Below are 22,254 nucleotides of genomic sequence, written 5' to 3'. Positions count from 1 at the left end.
ACTTGTATTGCATCCCCGCACGGGGCATCTTGAGCAATCTTGGTGACGGTACTGGCGATACCGCGGACCCCGAGCCCCCAAACATAAGCTGGATCCAACCGTGGCGATGTGTTTATAGGTGGAGGGTTAGAAACCACGAACGGTGGCCGTCGGAGCCCAGGTCAAGCTCCGGCGGATGGGCTCTCTGTCTGTTCACCAGGCAGGGAGCTCCGGGACCTCTCAAGCTATTAGGGTAAGGTTTGAGACGAAAGTACCCCCGTCCCCTACTTTTTTCCAATGCAACATGGATAAATCAAAACCCCCCCGCAAACCCGATCGGTCCCTGAAAAGGGGCCGCACCGATGTTACGTACCCACCCCTTCCAACTCTCACTCTCCCGAAACCTGATAACTATCCCCGATTCTTGATTATCGAATCCCTTGAAAAAGACAAGCCAGTTGCCTCAATGTCCGTTTTTCTGACTACAAAATTCATAGAAGGAATAATCGGTAAACACTACAAAGCCAAAAAGCAAAGAACTGGAGAGTTGCTGGTAGAAGTCACCACCCAGCAACAGGCCAGAAGCCTCCTGAGCCAGACCCGTATTGCCGATCTTGGCATCAAGGTCACGCCCCACCGCAGCCTCAACAGCTCGCAGGGCGTGATCTCTGAGTCAGATCTGGCAAACGAGACGGAAGCCGATCTTCTAGAAGGCCTGAGAAATCAGGGTGTGACGGCAGTCAGGCGAATATCCATAGGACGAGATAATAAGGAAATACCTACCAGGCACATAATTCTCACTTTCGACCGTGCAACTCTTCCAGACCATATCAATGCAGGATTCATCCGGTGCTCTGTCCGAGCGTACATCCCGAATCCGCGGCGCTGTTACAAGTGCCAGCGGTTCGGGCATGGTACCAACTCGTGTCGGGGCCAACTAACCTGCGCCAAGTGCGCGCAACAAGGTCATCACTCTGATAATTGTCCCTCTAACGAATTGCTTTGTGTGAATTGCAAAGGACCTCACGGCGCGTATTCGCGAGCCTGCGAGACATTCAAAATTGAAAAGAAAATCATCAACGTCAAAGTCACGGAAAACATCACCTTCCCGGAGGCGCGAAAGAGGTTCGCCTCTTTCCCCCTGGGGAGGTACGCCGACGCAGCTCGCCGGGGGGCGGAGCGGCGTCTAGTTTCGGCGGGGACCCAGTAACGCGAGTCAAACTTGGTCCCGCCCCCGCCCCCCCCCCCCCCCCCCCCAGGGTTGCCCCAGGCAGCCCAACCAGCCTCTGCACCGTTAGCTCACCCAGCAGCGGCTGTGGTGGCAACAACGTTTGTTGGGGATGCCGCTGCATCCACTGCTTCCTCTCCACCGGCCCAAAGCACATGCAAGGGCACGGAGATGGAGACGGAGGCAGTCGTAGGGACCCCCTCCTCCGCCTCACTGCCGGTGCCATCTGTGGTGCTCCCCACGCCTTCGGCACTGGCAGCGCAGGCAAAGAACACCCGAAAGGGTACAATGTCAAGGGGGCCCACTCCGCTGGGCACCCCCTTGCCTTCAGATGACGACATGGACGTCGAGCCCTTCCGCCTTCCATCGCAGCGGAAGGAACGGGCTGCGACGTCCAGGTCAGTAGAGAAGGCCAGAAAACCCCTTCCAAGAGTGCAAGCCCCGAAAGACCCTACATAAATAATCACACTCCTGTAGCTCTGAACACATAATAATGGGAAGAGAAAATATCGTTCAATGGAACTGCAGAGGCCTTCTGAATAATCTTGACGACGTGTATGAGATTCTGCATGCCAATCAGCCAAGTGTAATGTGTGTTCAGGAAACACACCTGAATTCCAAGAACACAAATTTCTTGAATAGTTATTTGATATACAGAAAGGACAGGGATGGCTGCACGCACTCTTCTGGGGGTGTGGCCATAATTGCCCGGAAATCTTTAGCATGCCACACTGTCACTCTGAACACTGTCGTTGAGGCTGTGGCAATTCGAACAATAATATTTAATAAATTGATAACGGTATGCTCCATATACATTCCTCCTGATGTTTCACTTTTAAGCTCTGACTTCGAGGCGCTGGTTGACCAGCTGCCCGAACCATACATCCTGACAGGCGACCTTAATGCTCACAACACTCTTTGGGGCTCTTCTCGCACGGATGCCCGAGGTCGCCTTATAGAGAAATTCCTTACATCTTCTGGAGCATGCCTTTTCAACAATAAACAGCCTACATACCATAACATAGGACACAACACATACTCATGTCTTGACTTGGCGATTGGCTCCGCAGTTCTCTTTCCTCTTCTCGAGTGGGGTGTGGGCACTGACCCATATGGCAGTGACCACTTCCCCACCTCACTCACATACATAGGTAAAGGCCCATGCAGTCCATGTTCCCATAATAGGTTCAATGAAGCACGAGCTAACTGGAATACATTTACAGAGACATCCAAACTACACCACACATCCATAGGACACCTACACGTCGAAGAAGCTACCCAACTCCTCACGGCGCACATCCTCGACGCCGCCGAAAAGTCCATTCCCCACGCCTCTGGTGCCCCGCGCAACCAGCGGAAACCGTGGTGGAATGAGGACTGTAGGCGGGCGCGAGAGGCCCAGAACAAGGCGTGGGGTATCCTGCGCAGGTACCCCACGTCGGGAAACCTTTTATTGTTCAAAAGGGCTAAGGCGATGGGAAAACGTGTGCGCCGTGAGGCAAAACGAGAGTGTTGGCGCTCATTCGTAACATCCATAAACTATTACACTGACTCTCGCAAAGTCTGGACACGAATACGCAAACTAAAAGGACAACAGACACACAGCCTGCCCCTGGTCAGTACAACAGGGGACAAACTGGAAGACCAGGCTAACACACTCGCACAACACTTCCAACACGTGTCCAGTTCAGCACACTACACTAGCACTTTCATGAAACACAAACAATTGGCCGAAAAGAAGTCTTTACGTGATAACGATAAGTCAACCTCTTCTTATAACTCGGAGTTTTCACTTCATGAGCTGAGGACCGCTCTGAGCACTTGTAAAGCCTCAGCTCCAGGCCCAGACAACATCACATATACAATGATACAGCACCTACACTCAGACACTCTTCTAACACTCCTCCACCTATATAACAAGATTTTGCTTTGGGGGCACATTCCTCGCTCTTGGAGGGAGGCCATAGTAGTGGCTTTCCTAAAAGAAGGGAACGACTCTTCCTCTCCTTCTAGTTACCGGCCCATTGCTTTGACAAGCTGCCTGTGCAAGCTCCTCGAGAAGATGATAAACCGTAGGCTTGTGTACTTCCTTGAGTACAACGGTCTTCTCGAGACCGCCAGGACTGCCTGGCAGGACGAGACTGCCAGGCAGTCTTCCGGGCAGGGCGATCCACAAATGATCAATTAGTTGCACTGGAATCTTACATTAAGGATGCCTTTATACACAGACAGTACTGCATGACCGTATTTTTTGATATCGAGAAAGCTTATGATACGGCATGGCGTTATGGCATTCTTGCAGACCTAAAATCCTATGGTGTGACAGGTAACATGCTTAATACTCTTTCAAGTTACCTGTCCGAACGAACATTTCGTGTCAGGGTCGGTTCGGCACTTTCAAATGTTCACGTGCAGGAGAATGGCGTGCCTCAAGGTGGCGTATTGAGCTGCACCTTGTTTATAGTTAAGATGAACTCTCTCCGAAAGGCACTGCCACCAACCATATCCTGCTTGATGTATGTAGATGACGTTCAAATATCTTTCAAATCATGTAACATATCCATTTGTGAACGTCAGGTCCAGCTTGGGGTAAATAAACTTTCTCGCTGGGCAGATGAAAATGGATTTAAACTTAATCCTTCTAAAAGTACCTGCGTTGTATTCTCAAAAAGGCGGGGCATCCTGCCCGATCCCGACTTAAAACTCTTTGGCGACTCCATTCCAGTAAAAAGAGAGCACAAGTTTTTGGGTGTGGTGTTTGACGAGAAACTCTCATTCATACCCCACATAAAACGACTCAAACAAAAATGCCTAAAAACAATGAATATTCTAAAAGTCCTGTCTCACCAATCGTACGGTGCAGACAAACAACTCCTGCTTCGACTTTATGCCGCGTTGGTGGGGTCACGGTTGGACTACGGAAGCGTTGTGTATGGGTCAGCCACAAAAAGAGCACTTAAAATGCTCGACCCAGTGCTTCACTTGGGGCTTCGCCTGTCTTGTGGGGCATTCCGTACCAGTCCTGTCCACAGTCTTTATGCAGAGTGCGACAAATGGTGCTTAGCGTACCAGCGAACTTATGTTGACCTCCTATATGCCTCTAAATTCTCATCAATGAATAACCATCCCTTTAAACCGGTTTTTAATTATACGTCCACAACTAAACTCTTTTTAAACCGCCCATCAATTTCCGTTCCCTTCTCGCAGAGAGTGAGGGACGAGGTGACTATTCATGGGGTCTCCCTCTTAGACACATTCAAATCATCTCACACTGATCTTGTAGCACCATGGCATCTTCGTCCTGTAGCATGTGACTTGTCTTTCGTACAATACAATAAGAACAGGACACCAAGAAGTGGGATTTTGCAGCATTTCATGCATCTGCAGAATAAATACAGGGCTGCAGAGTTTTTCAGCGATGCATCTAAAACGTCCACTGCGGTGTCTTGTGCTGCGCATGGGCCCAATTTTGAAGCATGTAGAACAATGAATGTTACTACAAGTATTTTTACGGCAGAGGCATATGGCATATTTCTAGTTGTAAGTCACATAGTTGAACATGATATTCCTACATCCGTCATTTATACAGATTCGTTGAGCGTCGTCCGTGCATTATCATCCGGAAAGTCATCAAAAAACCATGTCATTAATCTTGTCTTCAGAACGATTATGGTAGCTCATTCTTCAAACCTTGGGGTGACTGTGTGTTGGGTGCCAGGCCACTCTGGCATTGGCGGTAATGAAGTGGCGGATGAAATGGCCGCCAATGCTGCACTCCGAAACACAGTCGACATGTCAACACTGCCTTACACAGACCTCAAGCCACACATTAGACAACAAATCCGTAAAACTTGGCAAGCAGACTGGAGCGAACAGACAGACAACAAACTACATGTAATAAAACCACACCTGGGACAATACACTACTGACTCACACAACAGGCACATTGAAGTTACCTTAGCTAGGTTACGGATAGGCCATACGCATGTAACGCACTCCCACCTGCTCACGGGATCTCCAAGACCCCTGTGTAGCAGGTGTGGGGAGGGCCTATCCGTAGTCCACATACTCGTGCAATGCAAGGCACTTGACACAACACGACACAAACACTTCAGAGAACTCTACAGACAACATATTCCCCTACACCCATCTCTGTTTCTAGGTGACGATGCCATGGTTTCTGTGAAACGCGTTTTTAAATATTTGTCAGATGTTAAGTTTTTAAACCTCATTTCCTATCATGCGTAATCACATCTGGCCCTATACACCAGCCATCACCAGTATCTTTATTGATCTTACTATGTCCAGTTTACACATTTTATACCTACCTTTTGTGGTAATCACTTGTTTTCATTAAATAACTTCTCTGGCGCTCTTTGCCCTCGTCGGCCTTGCGCCATTAAACACCAACCATCATCATTACTTGTATTGCATAATTGTTAATTCTGCGCCCAACGCACTAATTTTTCTGCACCGCCACAAATGTCTGATTAGGAGGTTTTGGGATGTTTGGTCGGCTCACGAAGTTCGTGTGGATATTTCACGTTAGCTGTAAGGCATACGCTCTCTTCAGAAATTGGATTTCGTTATGGCCTCGTACATGAAGCGACATATCCGCAGCGTGCGTTGTTTATTCACATGAAAATGCAATGACAAAGTTTCTGCTACGCCACCGCGAAACGTAGGAGACAACATTGTCGAGTACTCGAAGGTAATTTTGTGCCCTGATTTTCTATTGTAACCATCGTTATCGTAACGAACTGCATCTCGACCCGAACATTTATGACATCATTAGGGTGTGGAAGGCTTTATAAACTCGCTAACGAATGCAATAGATCATATACGCGCCGGTTTTCAGTATAACAAGAATGGAAACCAATGACTAAGCCCAAGCAGCTCTTTATCATTTCTTAACCCCTTCAGGCATAAAGAAGAAATCCTGGCCTACATGGGATGACATTCGATAAATTGAACAAATTTACTCTTACTCATTTCCTGGACTAAGGAGCCCGCCCACAAACCAGATCCATTTTACATTTAAATAAAGTTTTCTCCTCCTGTGCTCCCTCCTCCTCTTGTGTGCAGCTGTACTAAACGCATATCTGATTATTGGGCAGATATGGCTGTGGAACACGTACCGAAATACCCCTTCAAATCTCAAAAAGCATATTGTTACTGTATTTTTACCATAGACGTGCCTTGTTTGGCTCAATAAGCCTCCATACTGGTTAAAATCCTGGTATGAAACCAGCACACGCCTATACACACAATGGAATATTTGGAACTCAACCTTCATTGTTTGCGCCCCGTACTGCATTTCGGCATACTTTCATGTCATGACAACATAAAGTGAGATGATTGGCAATACTTTCTAGCGTTCGGCAAGGTTTCAAAAACTGTTTTACCTTGATTGCGATTAGTGGGAATCGTCATACCTTCTGCCAAAGCTGACAGCCCCAAATGCCTGGAATTTGTTTTGGTCTTACATTTTCGCTATTGCCCATTGTTATACGCTGGATGTTCGCTTTATTTGACAGATTTCTTGATACAGAAGCTGACGCTTAGCTGTGACTCTTCACGCTCCGCACAGGACCGGCTTCGCAGGAATGGGGCGACGTCGGCAATGTTTCTTCTGGAGCAGTATCAAAAACTATACTTTAAATCACGCCTTCAGCTAATGTATATGATTTTAAGTCATTTATTATGAAAAAAAATTTGCGCATGCGCAAAATCTAACGCTGTTAAACGTCAGAAGTGAACCGCCCCAAAGAAACAGCATGGAGAGCGAGGGCCGGTGAAGCAAACGACAAATGCAAGAGTCCCTAAGCCGACGTCACGCAGGCGCGCTTCTCAGCGCCGCCCGTGGTCCCGCTCACGGCCAATACTGTGTCCACCAGCTGAAGCTGGATACGCAGAGAGGGGCTCGACAGCAGCATCTCCCATTGCTCTGTTTGGGTAGTTGACGGGAAGAGAGGAGTGTGCTGAGGGCTAAAGCCGAACACCCCGATTATGTGGCGGAGTGTTCCTACTTCTGAACAAAATTCACATTCAGCGTCGTAGTGGTACGGATGCATTAAGTGAAGACGCGTCGGGTCTGAGAAGGAACCAGATTGTATGAGCCGTAGGGTAGTTTGTTGTTCTCTGGAAAGGTCAGAGTAAGGCGAAGGTAGACTCTTTCTCTGAAGGCGATAATGCTGGGTTATCTCCCTGAACGTGACAAGCGGGTTACTGTCCTCATGCAGCTCCATAGCACGGGGGGTAAAAGCGCAGGCTCGTTGGCGGGCGTATTCGTTGGCCCCCAAGTAAGCGCGAGCGGGTGTCCAGATGAGCTGAATGGGACCGTTTCGGGAGTGGTTTTTTAGCACACGCAGTGCAGGTGGAGACACCCATCCCGACTGGTAATTCCGATAGGCTTGTTTGGAATCGGTGATTACCGCTGAGAGGCAGCCAAAGCGATGGCTGCCTCTTCTGTTGCCGTCATGTCTTGGGTCTTGAGTGAGGCACACGCAAGGAGGTTGGTTCTGGAGGTAGTCATGATGATGGCGCTCTGCTACCCTCAGGGGTCTGTGTAGATAACTGCATGATCCCCACCGAGGGTGGTGCCGAGCGCTTGAGCCCGTGCGTGTCGGCGACCCTCGTTGTGTGAGGGTTTGATTTTATTAGAAAAGGGACCATCTTTATTTCCTGTCGCCAAAAGTCCGGAAGTACATCAAGCCCAGCCAATCTGGTGAAGGATGCGGCGATGCACCGCAGTACTGCGGAGCCCCGTGGTAAACAGCCTCTTCGTGGACGCACTCAGGGGAAGAGCAATGGCCTGCTCAACCGCCTTTCTGATCATTATATAAAACATCTTTATGTCTTTCTTGCCGTGATGAAGACAGGGGGTTGACCTAAGTGACTCTCGAGAAGACAAAAGCTTGAAATATTCGAAAGGCATCGAATTTCTTGAGGCCTCGCTTCTTGGTGGCAACTCGCCTGATCATGTGTATGATTTGATTGATGCTGCTTTTGAAGCGCTGCGAGGATACGTCTCTCTTAGTGTTGGATTGGAGATGTAGGACCAAACTCTTCAAGCTGGGGCTTGGAGTGATGGCATGGCCATCAAGGCGTATTTGATTGTGTTCCTTGATGTGTCGCTTGGCGTGAGGGCGGACGACAAGGATCTTTGATTTTTATGTGAACACTGGAGCTCACAGGCTTTAGCACGTTCGCGTACTAGAAGTGATGCCATGCGTAGGTGTGAGTTTTCTTAATTTTTATAACTCCTAGGGCATGCGTAAGGCGCGCACACGGCTGCTACACGTGCCGTGGGCTTAGCGCACACTGGCTCGAGATGTCGCGTGACGCTATCACGTGGCATGCAGCGAGAATGCAGGGGTTGAAGCCGTAGATGTGCTTGGTCTTTAAAATGTTGGCAGGCGGTGTTTTTTTTTAACGCGCTCTGGTCTGATATAAAGCGATTATTTTGGTTCATTGTCAAATGGGAGTACCGTGTTGGGCTAGTTGGACTAGGTGCTGCAGTAATAACAGCGCACGTTTGGACGAATGCTGAAGGAAAGGTGTACTGCTGAGCACGAGGACGCGGATTCGATTCCCGGCCGCGGCGGCCGCTTTCCTGATGGAGGCAAAAAGCGAAAACACCCGTGTGTACGAGATTTTGGCGCACGTTGAAGATCCCCAGGTGCGTAAAATTAATCTGGAGCCCTCCACTACTGCAAGCCTCATCGCCTACGTGGCGTCGGCGCAGTAAACCCTACAATCAATGAAGGAAAGGTGTACACAACGTTATAGGTTGAACATGTCGACAGGGTATCGACAGCACGTCCCTTATCTTCGTCTCAGATGCTATGGTGAGTGACAATCTGTGGTGGTTCACTACCGCGTCGCTTCTCTTTCTTCGTCGTATACTTGATCTTTCTGACTGCGCTGCTGGAGCAAAAGGACAGTGTGCGGACGCTGATACCAAGCGCAGAATGAAGTCGTCGGAAACTCGCCCAGGGTATCCTGCTCTATGCCGCGAGAGATCAGAATTCCGTTCGAGTGTAGTGGCACCTGTCCGTCGCGCAGAGCAGCTTTCATGCATTCCACCTGCGCCCTTCATTCCGCCGAAGCGTACTGGTACCGATCTTCTGTGTGACAGTCAGGATTACTGAGGTGGTTTCGGGCAGGCTTACTCACCCACAAAGTATCATTCTTTCAAGTGGACATGGAGACAAAACAATAGTTCAGTTTATTCGAAAGATTGCCTGGTTACAATTTTACTGACTCCACTTTTAACGTAACTTTCGCTCAACTAAGCTACACAATTAGGAAAAAATTGAATGGCCAGGCGACCGACCACCTCATTTCCCGCAACAGGACCTATGATGTCGTATGCGACAGCTGTGCGATTGGCTGAGACCGGCAAAAGCCAACGCAAATTAGCCCGGCTTACATGTATACCAAACGAGCTTTTTGAGCTTATGTTTAGGGCACGTTCTTTTTCTAGCAGTAAGACTGGAGGGGTAAACAGTGGCACCTACTGAAGTACACGTACACACCGAAGTACCGAGGCGTACTGCTATTGGCACTGTGCGCCGTATGCTGTTTTAGCTACACAGCACTGTGGCGCTTTGGGGTTGTCTCAGACGACACTAACCGATTGGCGTAATCGACGGTGTCTTACGTGACCGTATTTGTGGAGCGAACACCTTGTTTCACGAAACGATTATTTTCTACCTGAACGAAAACTAGCGAGGTACAAATACAGTAAAAAAAAAAGGCAGGAAACGGTCCGCTTCGGAATGGTGGCGCCATCTAGCTTGACTAACGGTAAACAAGGTTCACCCGCATATGACATATGACGTAATTGAAGACGTAACGAAAACACGCTATTTGGTGGGAGAATCAAAATTTTAACTTATATTGATGTATTGTGCAGTGAATAAAGTATCATTTACTTCAGGACAAGCGGTCGGGTTGCCGCTAAACACGAAATCTTTCGAATAAAACAAACTTGTATTTTGTCTGCATGGCCCCTTTGGACCCAGATCATTGCCCATTGGTGTACCACACTGATTCCCTTGCATTCTCAACGTTGGATGAATCTAACGGCCTCGCCATTCATGGCACCCTCATTCCATTCCTGTGTAGTTTAGCGGCCCTCTCTCTAAGTACTGGTACGCGTGACTGAATTCGTTCGGAGACTTTTATAAAGGCCCAGTGTATCTTCATCCCTTATATACATTTATTTCTGCGGTACCTGCTGATATTTCTCTAGGTCTTAAAAAGGCATCCGAACAGTCGGCATTTGAGCACGCTTCGTACACTAATATAATGGGGAGGGCACGTGTGAAATGGAGTTCGTTAACTAGATTGACGAAGTTGATTTTCACTAGAATTAGTAGTGAAAGTATTACGCCTGGACGATTAGCGGTAGCAACTCACTTGTTGACCTTTTAAAGTCCCTACCGTGGAATGGCCTAGAAGGATGTTGTAGTTGAGATTTGTCAGTCACATCCTTAGACAAAATAACTTGAAATAATCGCGGGTAAAGGCACTACGTGCCAAAGGCAGAACTGAGGGCATTAGAACTGTTACTACGGTCCTCTGCCTTGCCGGGCGAGGAAAAAATTTCTTTGTTGTGAATGTTACGGGCTTTACGAAAAGAAAATCGCTGAGCCTTAAAGAGTACTGACGCCAAACTTTGAAGGCGAGACAGCTTGGGGGATAGATTGGTGTAAAAACACAGACATCATCTGCAAAATATCAGCGAAAAATACAGCCTACAACATAAATAAAATCCACCTTAAGTTATGCGTGACGCAACCGAACATCGAACAGGGTCCTCGCGAGATCGACGTCTACTTGTACGGGGAGTGAATGAACATCCAATCACGTCCGGAGTTTGTGTTGGCCGCTTCCTCACTGCCGTCGTTTGTCGCCGTCTCGCGGCTCTGATCGGAGGTCAGTGCTTTTGCCCTCCAGCTATAAACGATCTGATGGTTGGCGGCGGAGCCACTGGGATTTTGTTGGCTCATCGGGAAGCTGGCCGCGACATTAGTTCTACAGCAATTGCAGGCACTCTACTTTTATGGCTTTTTATTACACTGGACGAGGAAACGCGCCGGGCACACGACAAGCGCTCTGAGGCAGACGCGTACGCCAGCAGCGCGGTTGTTGTGCGGGTGGCGGCCACGGCGTCCAAGGGGCGCAGGCAGGCGCAGGTAGCTCGATAGAGAGCTTGTAAACACTGCCCTATATGGGACTAAAGGCTCAAACAAAGATGCACATACGAGAAAGCGGGTAATGTTGTTGTAGCGGCCACTTCGCCATCGACTGCAGGCGCCCACCATCACCATCATTGGCTGCTGCCTCCATCGTCAGCAGCGCGTGGCCTCGAGAGGCAAGACGAGCCACAAGAGACAGAACATCATGGCTTCCGCGCTGCTGGGCCACACCTTCCACGAGAGGACTGGCGGCCAACGACATCACGGCCGCCCGCCGACCACTGCCCGCCTCGCCCGCTGCTACCACGCTACGCGAAGGCAACGGTGAGCCACCCACTACCGTGGCGGCGACCGCCCTTCCGCCTCAGTCACCTACACAACCGCCATCTACAGCCGGTGTAGACTCCAACGGAGTTTCACCTCCAGCGGCACATTTGCTGGCCGGCACAGGCACCACTACCTCAAGCGACGTCGAGACAACGGCATCCCCAACAGCGCCACCTACAGAAGTCGGGACAATATCGCAAGGGCGGCACCTCAACACATGTGCACAAGACGCACTTTTCGCCGGCTCGAGCTTGGATTTTACAATCATTCCTGCAGCCCACCTTTGCAACCGCGGGTGATGTCGTAGGCGACGCCAAAAACCCTCTCCGCACGGACGCCTTTCCTCGTCGGCACTCGGACGACGCCCAACAACGATCCGTACACGCGGGCGCTCTCCGATTCTCGGGCCCATGTTGTCGTCCCCACGCAACTGTGAATAAATGTGGGATAGGCCTCACCACTTCATTCGGCCGCCTACAATGTCATGACAAATTGCAATAAAAATCGTCATCTGCACCGCTTACGCAAGCGGCAATCGAAAATTCGCAACAGTGTTAAGCCTAACATCTCTAGGCGGACCTGTAGGCAGAGTGGCCGGGTGCTCCCAGCGCGCGTCTCCCCACGCGTAGCCTCGAGCTTCGCGCGTCGCTGTATAGCCGCGGCAGCAATTTGTCCTCACAGCGTCTGCGTCACGTTCGCGGTCACTTTTTTGTAGCGTGAGCTACACTGGCCGAGGTTCAGCAGTCTCGCGTGGCTCCTGGAGAGCCGTGCTGAGCATGCGTGAAGAGCAGTGACGTCACATGGCGCACAGAACGTTGACCCGCTGTGGTGGCTCAGTGGCTAAGGCGTTGCGCTGCTGAGCACGAGGTCGCGCGTTCGATTCCCGGCCGCGGCGACCGCTTTTCTGATCGAGGCGAAAAGCAAAAACGCCCGTGTGTACGAGATTTCGGCGTACGTTAAAGATCCCCAGGTGGCCAAAATTAATCCGGAGACCTCCACTACGGCGCGCCTCATCGCCTGAGTTGCGTCGGCGCGTTAAACGCTCCAACTAACCAACCGACAGAACGTTGGATAGTTGCGAGTTGGTAGGTGTTCATACTTATTCACAACGCGAAAGACGGGACCGACACAAGAATAACCACAGGACAGGCGCTGTCCTGTGGTTGCTGTGGTTGTGGTTGCAGCGAGCAACAGAACGTTGCTCGCTGACCGGCGTCTCACACACACCCCACGCGCCCAGCGTCTTCGCCAACCCCCGTTCCGCACGTGGCGGCCCGGTCCACTTGATTATCATGCCGGGTCCGTCGCAGCAACACCGGCGTGGGCCTGTGGAACAAGCTTAGCTGTGGGGCGATTGGTGGCGCTGCGCCCGAGCCGCTTGATAAATATACATGTGACATAGTGCGTATGCCGTGTGTTTGTCATTGAAGCAGCTGTAAGCATGATAATCAAGCTAATCCTAGACAAGCAGGAAAGCTGCTAATAACCCGCTGAACATTAGCTCACCCTACGTATATCCTGGCATAGCCGAGCTAAGCCACTGATAATTTTTTTAATTAAGCAGCTGACGATATCCGTTCGGACGGGCATTAGCAGGAACTGCTGCCTGCCCGGAATCTACAGTGCTACGGCAACTCTGCTCTGTGATAGCCATCCGACAGCCATGTGGACAGCTTTGTTCGTACAAAATACAACCTTTCGAGGCACCCGCTGAAACTGAAACTGTGACTGGTTGCATGAAATACATCTAATTAAACAACCGAATCGCGCTGAAGCAAAGGCCGCTTTTACATGTGATAAGTCAGTCATTAGCTACGTATCGTAACAAAAAAAAAACAAGATGCAAAATGTTTGTGTCAGAGTCCCTTTATGGTAGAACTTTGTGTTCGGTTCACCGCACGGGTGAAAATATGACTCAGGTTCAGTGCTTCTAAGTTCTCACAAGCGATAGCAAAGACTATGCACCTAGAGTTTCATGAGGGCTTGCTTTTGCTTGATATTAGCCGCCTGCCGTTTAACTATATCCTATGGATGATTCGATTCCTTCTTTCGCTTGCACTGAAGGGCACGCGCAGATCGCTCAGCCGGCGGGCCATCGACGACGAGACTGAGGAGCCATGCGCCGGAAATCCGCTGGCAAAGCAGCTCGTTCGTGTCCGTGCCTAGTGCTTCTCTAGTCGTAGTTCATGTAAACTCAGTCATCGTTGTATTGTCATACATCAGCCATTAGACCTTCGCCTTGTGACGTGGTTCGCTTATACTTAGTCGCACGCGCACACCGTCCAGTCGCTGCTTGGCGGTAAAGCACTCACGATGCAGCTGTTTCCCCCTCACCTTGTCATGTGGTACCACAGCCGCGAAGCTCTGAGCAAGCGGAGCGGTGAAGAAGAAAGGCGAAGCTTCGGCACCGGTAGCTTAATGTCAATGCGACGCGATGAATGACCTTAATGATGTAGCGTAGTAGTCCTTTCGCTTTAAAATCGCTGATGTTGAACTCTTTGCAGTCAGGTTTTCCACTGTGGGACAGAACCTTGGCTGGGAGGCGAGCTCGGAGCCGTTTTTGAACCACCTGAACCTGCCACACACGCAAGCATGGGCGAAGGAGTACAAACACATCTGGGCCAATCTCCTGCAGTCGTACCGTAGCAACGACAGCAGCATCGGAGACAGCGGCATCGAAGAGTTTACGCAGGTTTGAGCACGTCGCACGTGGGTAAAGTGGTATATCGATCGATTAAGCAATGATATGTGGACCAATTTCCGTTGCGAATTAATCGCATTCGCTCGTGTTATCAGTCGTTCACCGTCGATCTACTGGTAGCGCTCTTTGTTACGCCCGATTGAAAAGCCAAATCACTGGTCAGTACGATATTATTTTTAAGGCTCTAAAATAAAATTTCTGGAAAACCCCTAAATTCACGTAGTCCATCTGCGGTGATTTTTTTTCTGTGGCATGTAATTTGGGAATTACAGAAAATCTGTGCAGAATAACAGCAAGGTGTTACAGTAATTCCGGAACGGCGGCAGCTTTCGTGCTGTCCTTGCCATCCCATTCAATCCTCTCCGTTACTTATGGATGGCCCGTTGTTAAACTAGGGAACCGCCAAAAGCGCACGAAACTGTGCACACAAGCAAGAGCGGAGGACTTTTAGCATTCACTCTTTTGTGTGGAACTGGTACCATATTTCCACAATTATAACGTGCACCTTTCTTCGCTAAAAGTAGTCGTCAATTTTTTCTGTGCGTTACAAATTCAATCAGGCGCACAACTGAAATCAGCTTCAAAGCGTCCAGCAACATCGCCATGGACTCGAACTCCACCCGAAATCCACCTCAAGCTATCCAAACCAATCTGTCAACACCACGAGAGCAATTTTGGTGTACTCATTCCTCGACGGGCATTACCTGGCAAGCTGTTGCACATATGTATTTTAAAATTCCTTTTCTCAGAATAGATTATTTTTCGTGCAAATACGATGCGATGAGAAGAGGACTCACTCGTGCGGACCGGTGCGCTGATTCTTTCTGGGGCGCCAATGCAGGCACGCCAAAAATGCGGCCTAGGTCGTGTAAACAGTAACCGCTCGTGTTTACGGCTTTCACCATAAAAATGATGGGTTCGTCGACCGCAAACTCCTTCATAAATGTTTTAACGTACTGCGCGGTGCCGTTAATACCAAAATCTGCTATATTATGAGGAAGTGTTCCAAGTAGCAGCTAAGTTCGCTTCGTCCTTTAAAATTCAAGGATGAAGCAAGCATTTTTACTGGTGACGGGCCGACGAGAGCTCGGTATATGCTGAAAATTGCATAAAATATTCATAAAGAAATCCACTTCATTAAAGCAATTAAAAAATAATTTTACGTCGTCCAACGTAATTTACACGTTGCTAGCATTGACTGGGGTTCAATGTTCGTTGCAGCAGCTCCAGAGTAAAGTGGAGACGCAGGGAGCTCGATTTAATAAGGATATATAGTCGAAGCGAGAAAAATACCCTTCCTCTTTTCCCCTGTTCTCTCATTTTACAAGTACTGTCATGCCACTCATAGATGGACAATTAAAAGCTCACAGAAAAAGAAATACAATAAAAGATAAAAACCAAATAAAACTTGTGTAGTTGTAGCACGTCCAGCATTAAATTTGTTTTTGTAACGCAGAATACACGCACATACACACACGCGGGCACACGCAAGCATATATAAATAAAATATACACACATATACATGCATCTGAGTTCATGTCGTCAGATGGCGGTGCGCGAGCGCTTTCAAGTGTGCATAAGAACAAAGACCACAACACTGTATGGCAGAGCGCTCGTGCCCAGTCATTGGCGTCATCATGTGGAATGTCTATTGCCGGAGTTCGCTGCAGGGGTATTTCCCCTCTTAGTGGCACAGTAAGACCTTAACTAATGAATTAGGTATTTTATCAGTGAATTAGAGTAATATTTGCATGCTAATACGTTTATTTCCTCTCATGGTGATTGTTAAAGCGGAGACCAATTGCCTCAATCAATATCTGCCTATCGCCAGGTGCCGACAATAACACTGCAATCGCGCATTGGTAGGAAGAGACCGAGAACGAAATTTGAAAAACAAAAACGTGAATTTGCATGACACTATCGATTTGTGTCACTACAAAGTGCTCTGTCCGGATGGGTTTGCCAGTTTCGGGCGTGTGCGCCGTTACCAGGTCAATTTTTCGTCTGCTCAGCTAAATTCTCCGTGTAATGCTCGTTACTGCTGCTGCCGGCATCATTCTGGCTGGTGAATGTTTCAGCTGTCCCGTCACCTTTGATCGAAACGCATGTATGCCGATTTATTGCAGCCCTGTGTAGACAGCTTCTCCTCCCATTGATGCCACCGGGTTTGCATCTTTCGGCCCTCTTAATTCTATCTTTCAACGTCGTGACGCAGATGATCTGGGCAAACACGCGGTACCTTGGCTGCGGCGTTGCAACCTACACTCGAAGGGACAACGTTGGCCGGTACCCGTACCAGAGGTCACTCACGTGCAACTACGGACCAGGGTGAGCAACGGGAGGGAGGGGTGAAGCCGCGTGGTGGGGCAACTTCCGAACAGTGTGCAATTGAACTTGTGTGCGGTTCGCGGTAGCGTCATCTGGAATTACTTAATATACACCTGTTGCAATGCTCCCCGTGGGCCCCGTGTCTCAACAACCAGTTCACAGTTGGTGACCTACGCTGGGGGCGAACAGGCGCGAGCATGCAGCAAGTTGACCAGCCTTCCACTGCCGACTAAAAGTTCAAGTGATCGAGTTCTTGGGGCTGTTGCCGTAATTCATAAACGAAAACCCCTGACAACATAAGTACACATTACCTAATCTAAGTTATGTAATTTGTAAAACCAGCTTTTTATTGCGTTGTGTTTTTGAGAAAACAGCGCGAAAAACTCTGACACAGAGGGCAAAGAGACACGAGCGCTGACGAGCTACTCACGTGACGAGCTCGTGTCTGTTAGCCCTCTCTAGGTCCGGGTTTTTCGTGCTGTTTCCTTAAGTGTCATGTGTACCCAACTAGCCCAAAGTCAAGCTTTAGTTTGTTATTGAGTATATGCGCAGCAAAATTGAGTTTTTGTCCGCTAGGGGCCACAATACACTTGCCGCCCGTCTTCAATGAACCAGGATGTCCAGATTCTGAAGCGGAGTTTCGCAACTGGTGTACATTGAATTTTCAGCGTGCCCTATTCTATCTTAGTTTTCTCCAGTACCATCGCGCACTTGCCGCCTTGCTGTGGAAAAGGACGCAGGTTTGCTGCAACGAAAAAGAACCCTGTATGACTGCGGAACCGGATTTTTTGCCAAGTCTCTTAATAAGAACAGTGGCTGTCTTGAAGAAAACCCCACAATGTTGTTGCAGCTTTTTTATTAACCTCAAAGTAATCTGGCTCCTTATCTGATACGGAGGATAGAATGTCATGACGTAGTTGAGCTGAGGCGTCATTGCCTGCTACACCTGAAAATTTCAAAACACGCTAAAGCGTAAGCTACCGGGAAGCTTAGCCTGAATAATAGATTCGGTGAACGCCAAGTCTTTTGATTGTAAATAAAATAAGTTCTGCCTTTCTGTGCTTGATGAGAAAAGCGATAGGCAACAGTCGTTGACGAGCGCATGCAGGCCTCGTCTGTCTGCTCGTAAGCCTACTTTTAAATCATCCTCAGTACGTCCACTATATGTATAAGCTTTTAAAAGCGCATGTTTCTCTGAGAAAACGGGTAGTGTTGCCTGCCTCTCGCCTAAAAATTATACCTCGAGTGGCTATGTCCGCAACACTTGCTTAAACCTAACAAAAACAGTCACAAACTAGCATGCATATTCCATTTTGATATCGGTTAAATTGCCCCCTTCTAGTAGCAGGAAGCGTCCCAGGTTCGAGTTTTGTAAAGCTGTCAGACATTCCGCAGAATTTGCAGCTTGCTGACTACTGACATGCGAGTTTCTAACCAAGTAGTGCGCTAGCGGAAGCCTGCAAGCAGGTGACTCTAGTCATGCGGAAAACATTAACCCTGGAAATGGTAAAGGATGCCAGAGGGAAACACGAAGCAACCCCGCACAGGGAACCTTGAGTAATCTTGGTGACGGTATTGGCGACACCGTGGACCCCGAGCCCCCATACTCCCGCTGTAATCTACCTTGGCTAGGAGTTTTAAGGGGAAGCGCAGAAACCACAAACGATGGCTGTTAGAGCCCAGGTCAAGCTCCGGCGGATGGGCTCCCTGTCTGTCTACCAGGCAGTGAGCTTCGGGTCTTTTTCAGCTATCAGGGTAAGGGTGACGAAGAACGTACCCCCCTTCCCTGTTTTTGTTCATGTCGTATGGTCTTTCTAAATTCCCCAAAGCGAATTATCGGCCCCCTAAAAGGGCCGCACCGAAGAGAATTTCTCAAGGCTATCTTCCATAAAATTCTCCAAACCTGACAATTTTCCCCGTTTTTTGATCATGGAATCTGCAGAGAAATCTGAAACACTTACGTCTACATCACTCTTCCTCATCGCTGTTTTTTGAAAACATCCCCGGAAAGAACTGCAAAGCAAAAAGCTAACCAGTGGTGAAATCCTTGTGGAAATACAGAATTAACCACAGTCTAAAATTCTCCTCCAACAGAGCATGATCGGCAATTTGCAAATTAAGGTCACTCCTCACCGCAGTCTAAACACATGCCAAGGTTTAATCTCGGAATTCGACCCTAAGGTCGAAAAGACAGACTTGCTGGAGGGCCTGGGTGAGCGAGGAGTTACAGCAGTCCGAAGAATCACCATCCGTAGAGAGAACCAGGAAATAAAAACAAAGCATGTAATTCTCACTTTCGACTGTTGCAACCTCCCTCAACACGTAAATGTGGGCTTCATCCGTTGTGAAGTTCATCCCTATGTTCCTCAATGCTACAAACACCAGCGGTATGGCCACGGAACATTACAGTGTCAATGGAAACTGACGTGTGCCAACTCTTCTGATCACGACCACCCCACAGATAATTGTGAAAGCCAGTAGCATGAAATCCCCAAATTGTGAAGGACCCCATGCAGCGCACTCGCGTACCTGTGACAGGTTCAAACTCGAGAAACGCATCATCAGTTTCAATGTAACGGAGAACATCTAGTACCAGGAAGCACGCAAAAGGTTCGCCTGCTTCGCTTCTCCAAGATACTCCGACGCAGCTGGCCGGGGGGCGGAGCGGCGTCTGGTTTCGGTGGCGACCCAGTTCAGTGAGTCTGATCTGGTCCCACCCCATCCCCCGTTGGGTTGTCTCCGGCAGCCCAACCAGTCACCCCATCGCTTGTTGAGTCACCAGCGGTTGTGGTGTCAGCTGTGTCCGCTCACAGTGAAGGCACATCCACCGGGTCCCCTCCACCGGCCCAAAGCAAACGCGATAGCACGGAGGAGATGTAGACGGGGGAAGCAGTGGCGGCTTCCAACACCGCTGCACCGCCCATGCCACACGTGGCACCCCGAAATCCTTGGCGGTGGCGGCTGCAGCAAAGAGCACCCAGAATGGTGCGCTGTCCAAGGAGCCCGATCCGTTGGCTTCCCTGAACACCTGTGACGAAGAAATGGACGTCGGACCATTCTTGTCTGCGGCACAGCGCAAGGAACGTGTCCCAACGCCAAAGCCCCCAGAAAAGACCAAAAAGCATCGAGTCACTGGTCCGAAAGAAAGCGCGTAAACATGCTCAGTCCAGTAGGTTTTACACTGGGTAATTGGAAGGGAAACATAACTCAGTCGAACTGTATGGACCTGATTAAAAATCTTGACGATGTGTACGAGATGCTGCACTCTAATCAGCCAAGTGTCATTTGTATTCAGGAAAAACATCAGAGTAGGAAACAAACTTTCTCAATGATTACATGGTATTAAGAAAGGACAGATCTGTCTGCACACACTCTTCAGGTGGTGTGGCCATCATATCCCACAAATCTTTAGCATGCCACCCCATCAATTTCAACACTGCCATTGAGGCTGTGGCAATCCATATAATAACATTTAACAGGTTAGTAACTGTGTGCTCCCTCTACATTCCTCCATACTTCCAGTTCTGAAGCTACGATTATTTCGAGGCACTGGTAGATCAGCTGCCAGAACCACACATTCTTATGGACGACCTTAATGCACATAATTCCCTTTGGGCCTCTTCTCGCACGGATACCCGAGGTCGCCTTTTCGAGAAATTCTTGACATCATCGGAAGCATGCCTCTTTAACAATAAACAGCCTAAACATTAAAATACAGGACACACTACTTACTCACACCTCGACTTGGCTATTGGATTTGCAGTTCTCTCCGTCGCTTTATTGCGACGTGAGCACGAACCCAAATTGTAGGCACCACTTCCCAAACACATTAACATATATAGGTCAAGGCCCGAACAATCCATCTTCTCATAACAGGTTTAACGAATCAAAACCAAACTGGAGTGCATTCACAGATACATGTAAACTACAGCACACAGCCATAGAACACTTGTACGTAGACGAAGCTGCCCAACTCCTCACGGTGCATATCTTCGATGCTGCCAGAAAGTCCATTCCCCAGGCCTCCGGTTTGCCGCGCAAACCAAGGAGGCCCTGGGGAACGAGGACTGCAGGCAAGCACAAGTGGCAGAACAATGCGTGGGGTGTCCATCGCCGGTACCCCACGTCCAATAACCTCGTATCCTTCAAACGGGCAAAAGCTCTCGGAAAAATCGTGCGTAATGAGGGAAAAAAGGAGTTGGCGCACTTTCCTCACGTACATAAACTCATACACAGACACTCACAAAATCTGGACACGTATACGAAAACTTAAAGTACAACAAACACACAGCCTGCCCCTGGTTAGTACAACAGGGGACACACTGGAAGACTAGCCTAACACACTCGCACAACACTTCCAGCAGGTGTCCAGTTCAGCACACAACACCAACAATTTCATAAAACACAAAACATCCTCCGAAAAGAAGTCCTTGCAGGATAATAAGTCTACCGACTCTTTTCAATAAGTCTACCGACTCTTTGCAGGATAATAAGTCTACCGACTCTTTTCTACCCTCTTTTCAATTCATGAGCTCAAGATAACACTCAGTGCTTGTAAGCCCTCATCTCGAGGTGCAGACAACATTACATGCACTATGATACAACACTTACACGCAAATACACTTGAAACACTCCTGCACCACTACAACAAAATATTTCTTTCGGGCCCTCTTCCAAGGTCTTGGGGGGGAGGCCATCATACTGGCTTTTTTGGAGGGAAAGGACCCTTCCTCTCCCGCAAATTATCATGCCGTCGCCCTGACAAGCTCTCTGTGTAAGCTGTTTGAGAAGATGATTAACCGACGACTGGTGTACTTTTTGGAGTACGATGGTCTCCTCAACAGCTGCCAGGCAGGCTTCAGGGTGGGGCCATCCACCAACGATCAACTTACAAGCTTAGAATCGTACATAAAAGATGCGTTTCTGCATAAGCAATATTGCATGATCGTATTTTTCGATACCGAAAAAGCATATGATACGGCATAGCACTATGGCATTCTCAGACATTCGAAATCTTTTCGAATATGAGGTAACATGATTGATTGATTGATTGATTGATTGATTGATTGATTGATTGATTGATTGATTGATTGATTGATTGATTGATTGTACGGTTTAACGTGCCGACTCAACGCAGGTGATGAGGCGCGCCGTAGTACCCGCCGCGGTGGCTCAGTGGCTAAGGCGTTGCGCTGCTGAGCACGAGGTCGCGGGTTCGATTCCCGGCCGCGGCGGCCGCTTTTCTGATGGACGCGAAAAGCAAAAACACCCGTGTGTACGAGATTTCGGCGCACGTTAAAGATCCCCAGGTGGTCAAAATTAATCCGGAGCCCTCCACTACGGCGCGCCTCATCGCCTGCGTTGCGTCGGCGCGTTAAACCCTACAATCAGAGGCGCGCTGTAGTGAAGGGCTTCGGATTAATTTTGACCACCTGGGGACCTTTAACGTGCGCCGAAATCTCGTACACACAGGTGTTTTTGCT

At 49.0% G+C, this 22,254-nt stretch overlaps 1 protein-coding gene across 1 annotated transcript in view; it reads left to right on the top strand.

Moving 5' to 3' along the window:
- Nucleotides 1-22,254, top strand: part of LOC144163300 (scoloptoxin SSD976-like) — a 64,808-nt gene that overhangs the window by 25,519 nt on the left and 17,035 nt on the right. The window contains exons 3-4 of the mRNA XM_077694214.1: nucleotides 14,247-14,434; nucleotides 16,659-16,771. Of these exons, the coding sequence (XP_077550340.1) occupies nucleotides 14,247-14,434; nucleotides 16,659-16,771 (301 nt within the window). The remainder of the gene's footprint in view (nucleotides 1-14,246; nucleotides 14,435-16,658; nucleotides 16,772-22,254) is intronic.

The sequence above is a fragment of the Haemaphysalis longicornis genome, unplaced genomic scaffold (assembly GCF_048455015.1).
Source record: "Haemaphysalis longicornis isolate Haplotype H1 unplaced genomic scaffold, Haemaphysalis longicornis Haplotype H1 scaffold_1, whole genome shotgun sequence".
Lineage (NCBI taxonomy): Eukaryota > Metazoa > Arthropoda > Arachnida > Ixodida > Ixodidae > Haemaphysalis > Haemaphysalis longicornis.
The sequence above is the reverse complement of the archived record's forward strand: the minus strand, read 5'-3'. Positions and strand labels throughout refer to the sequence as shown.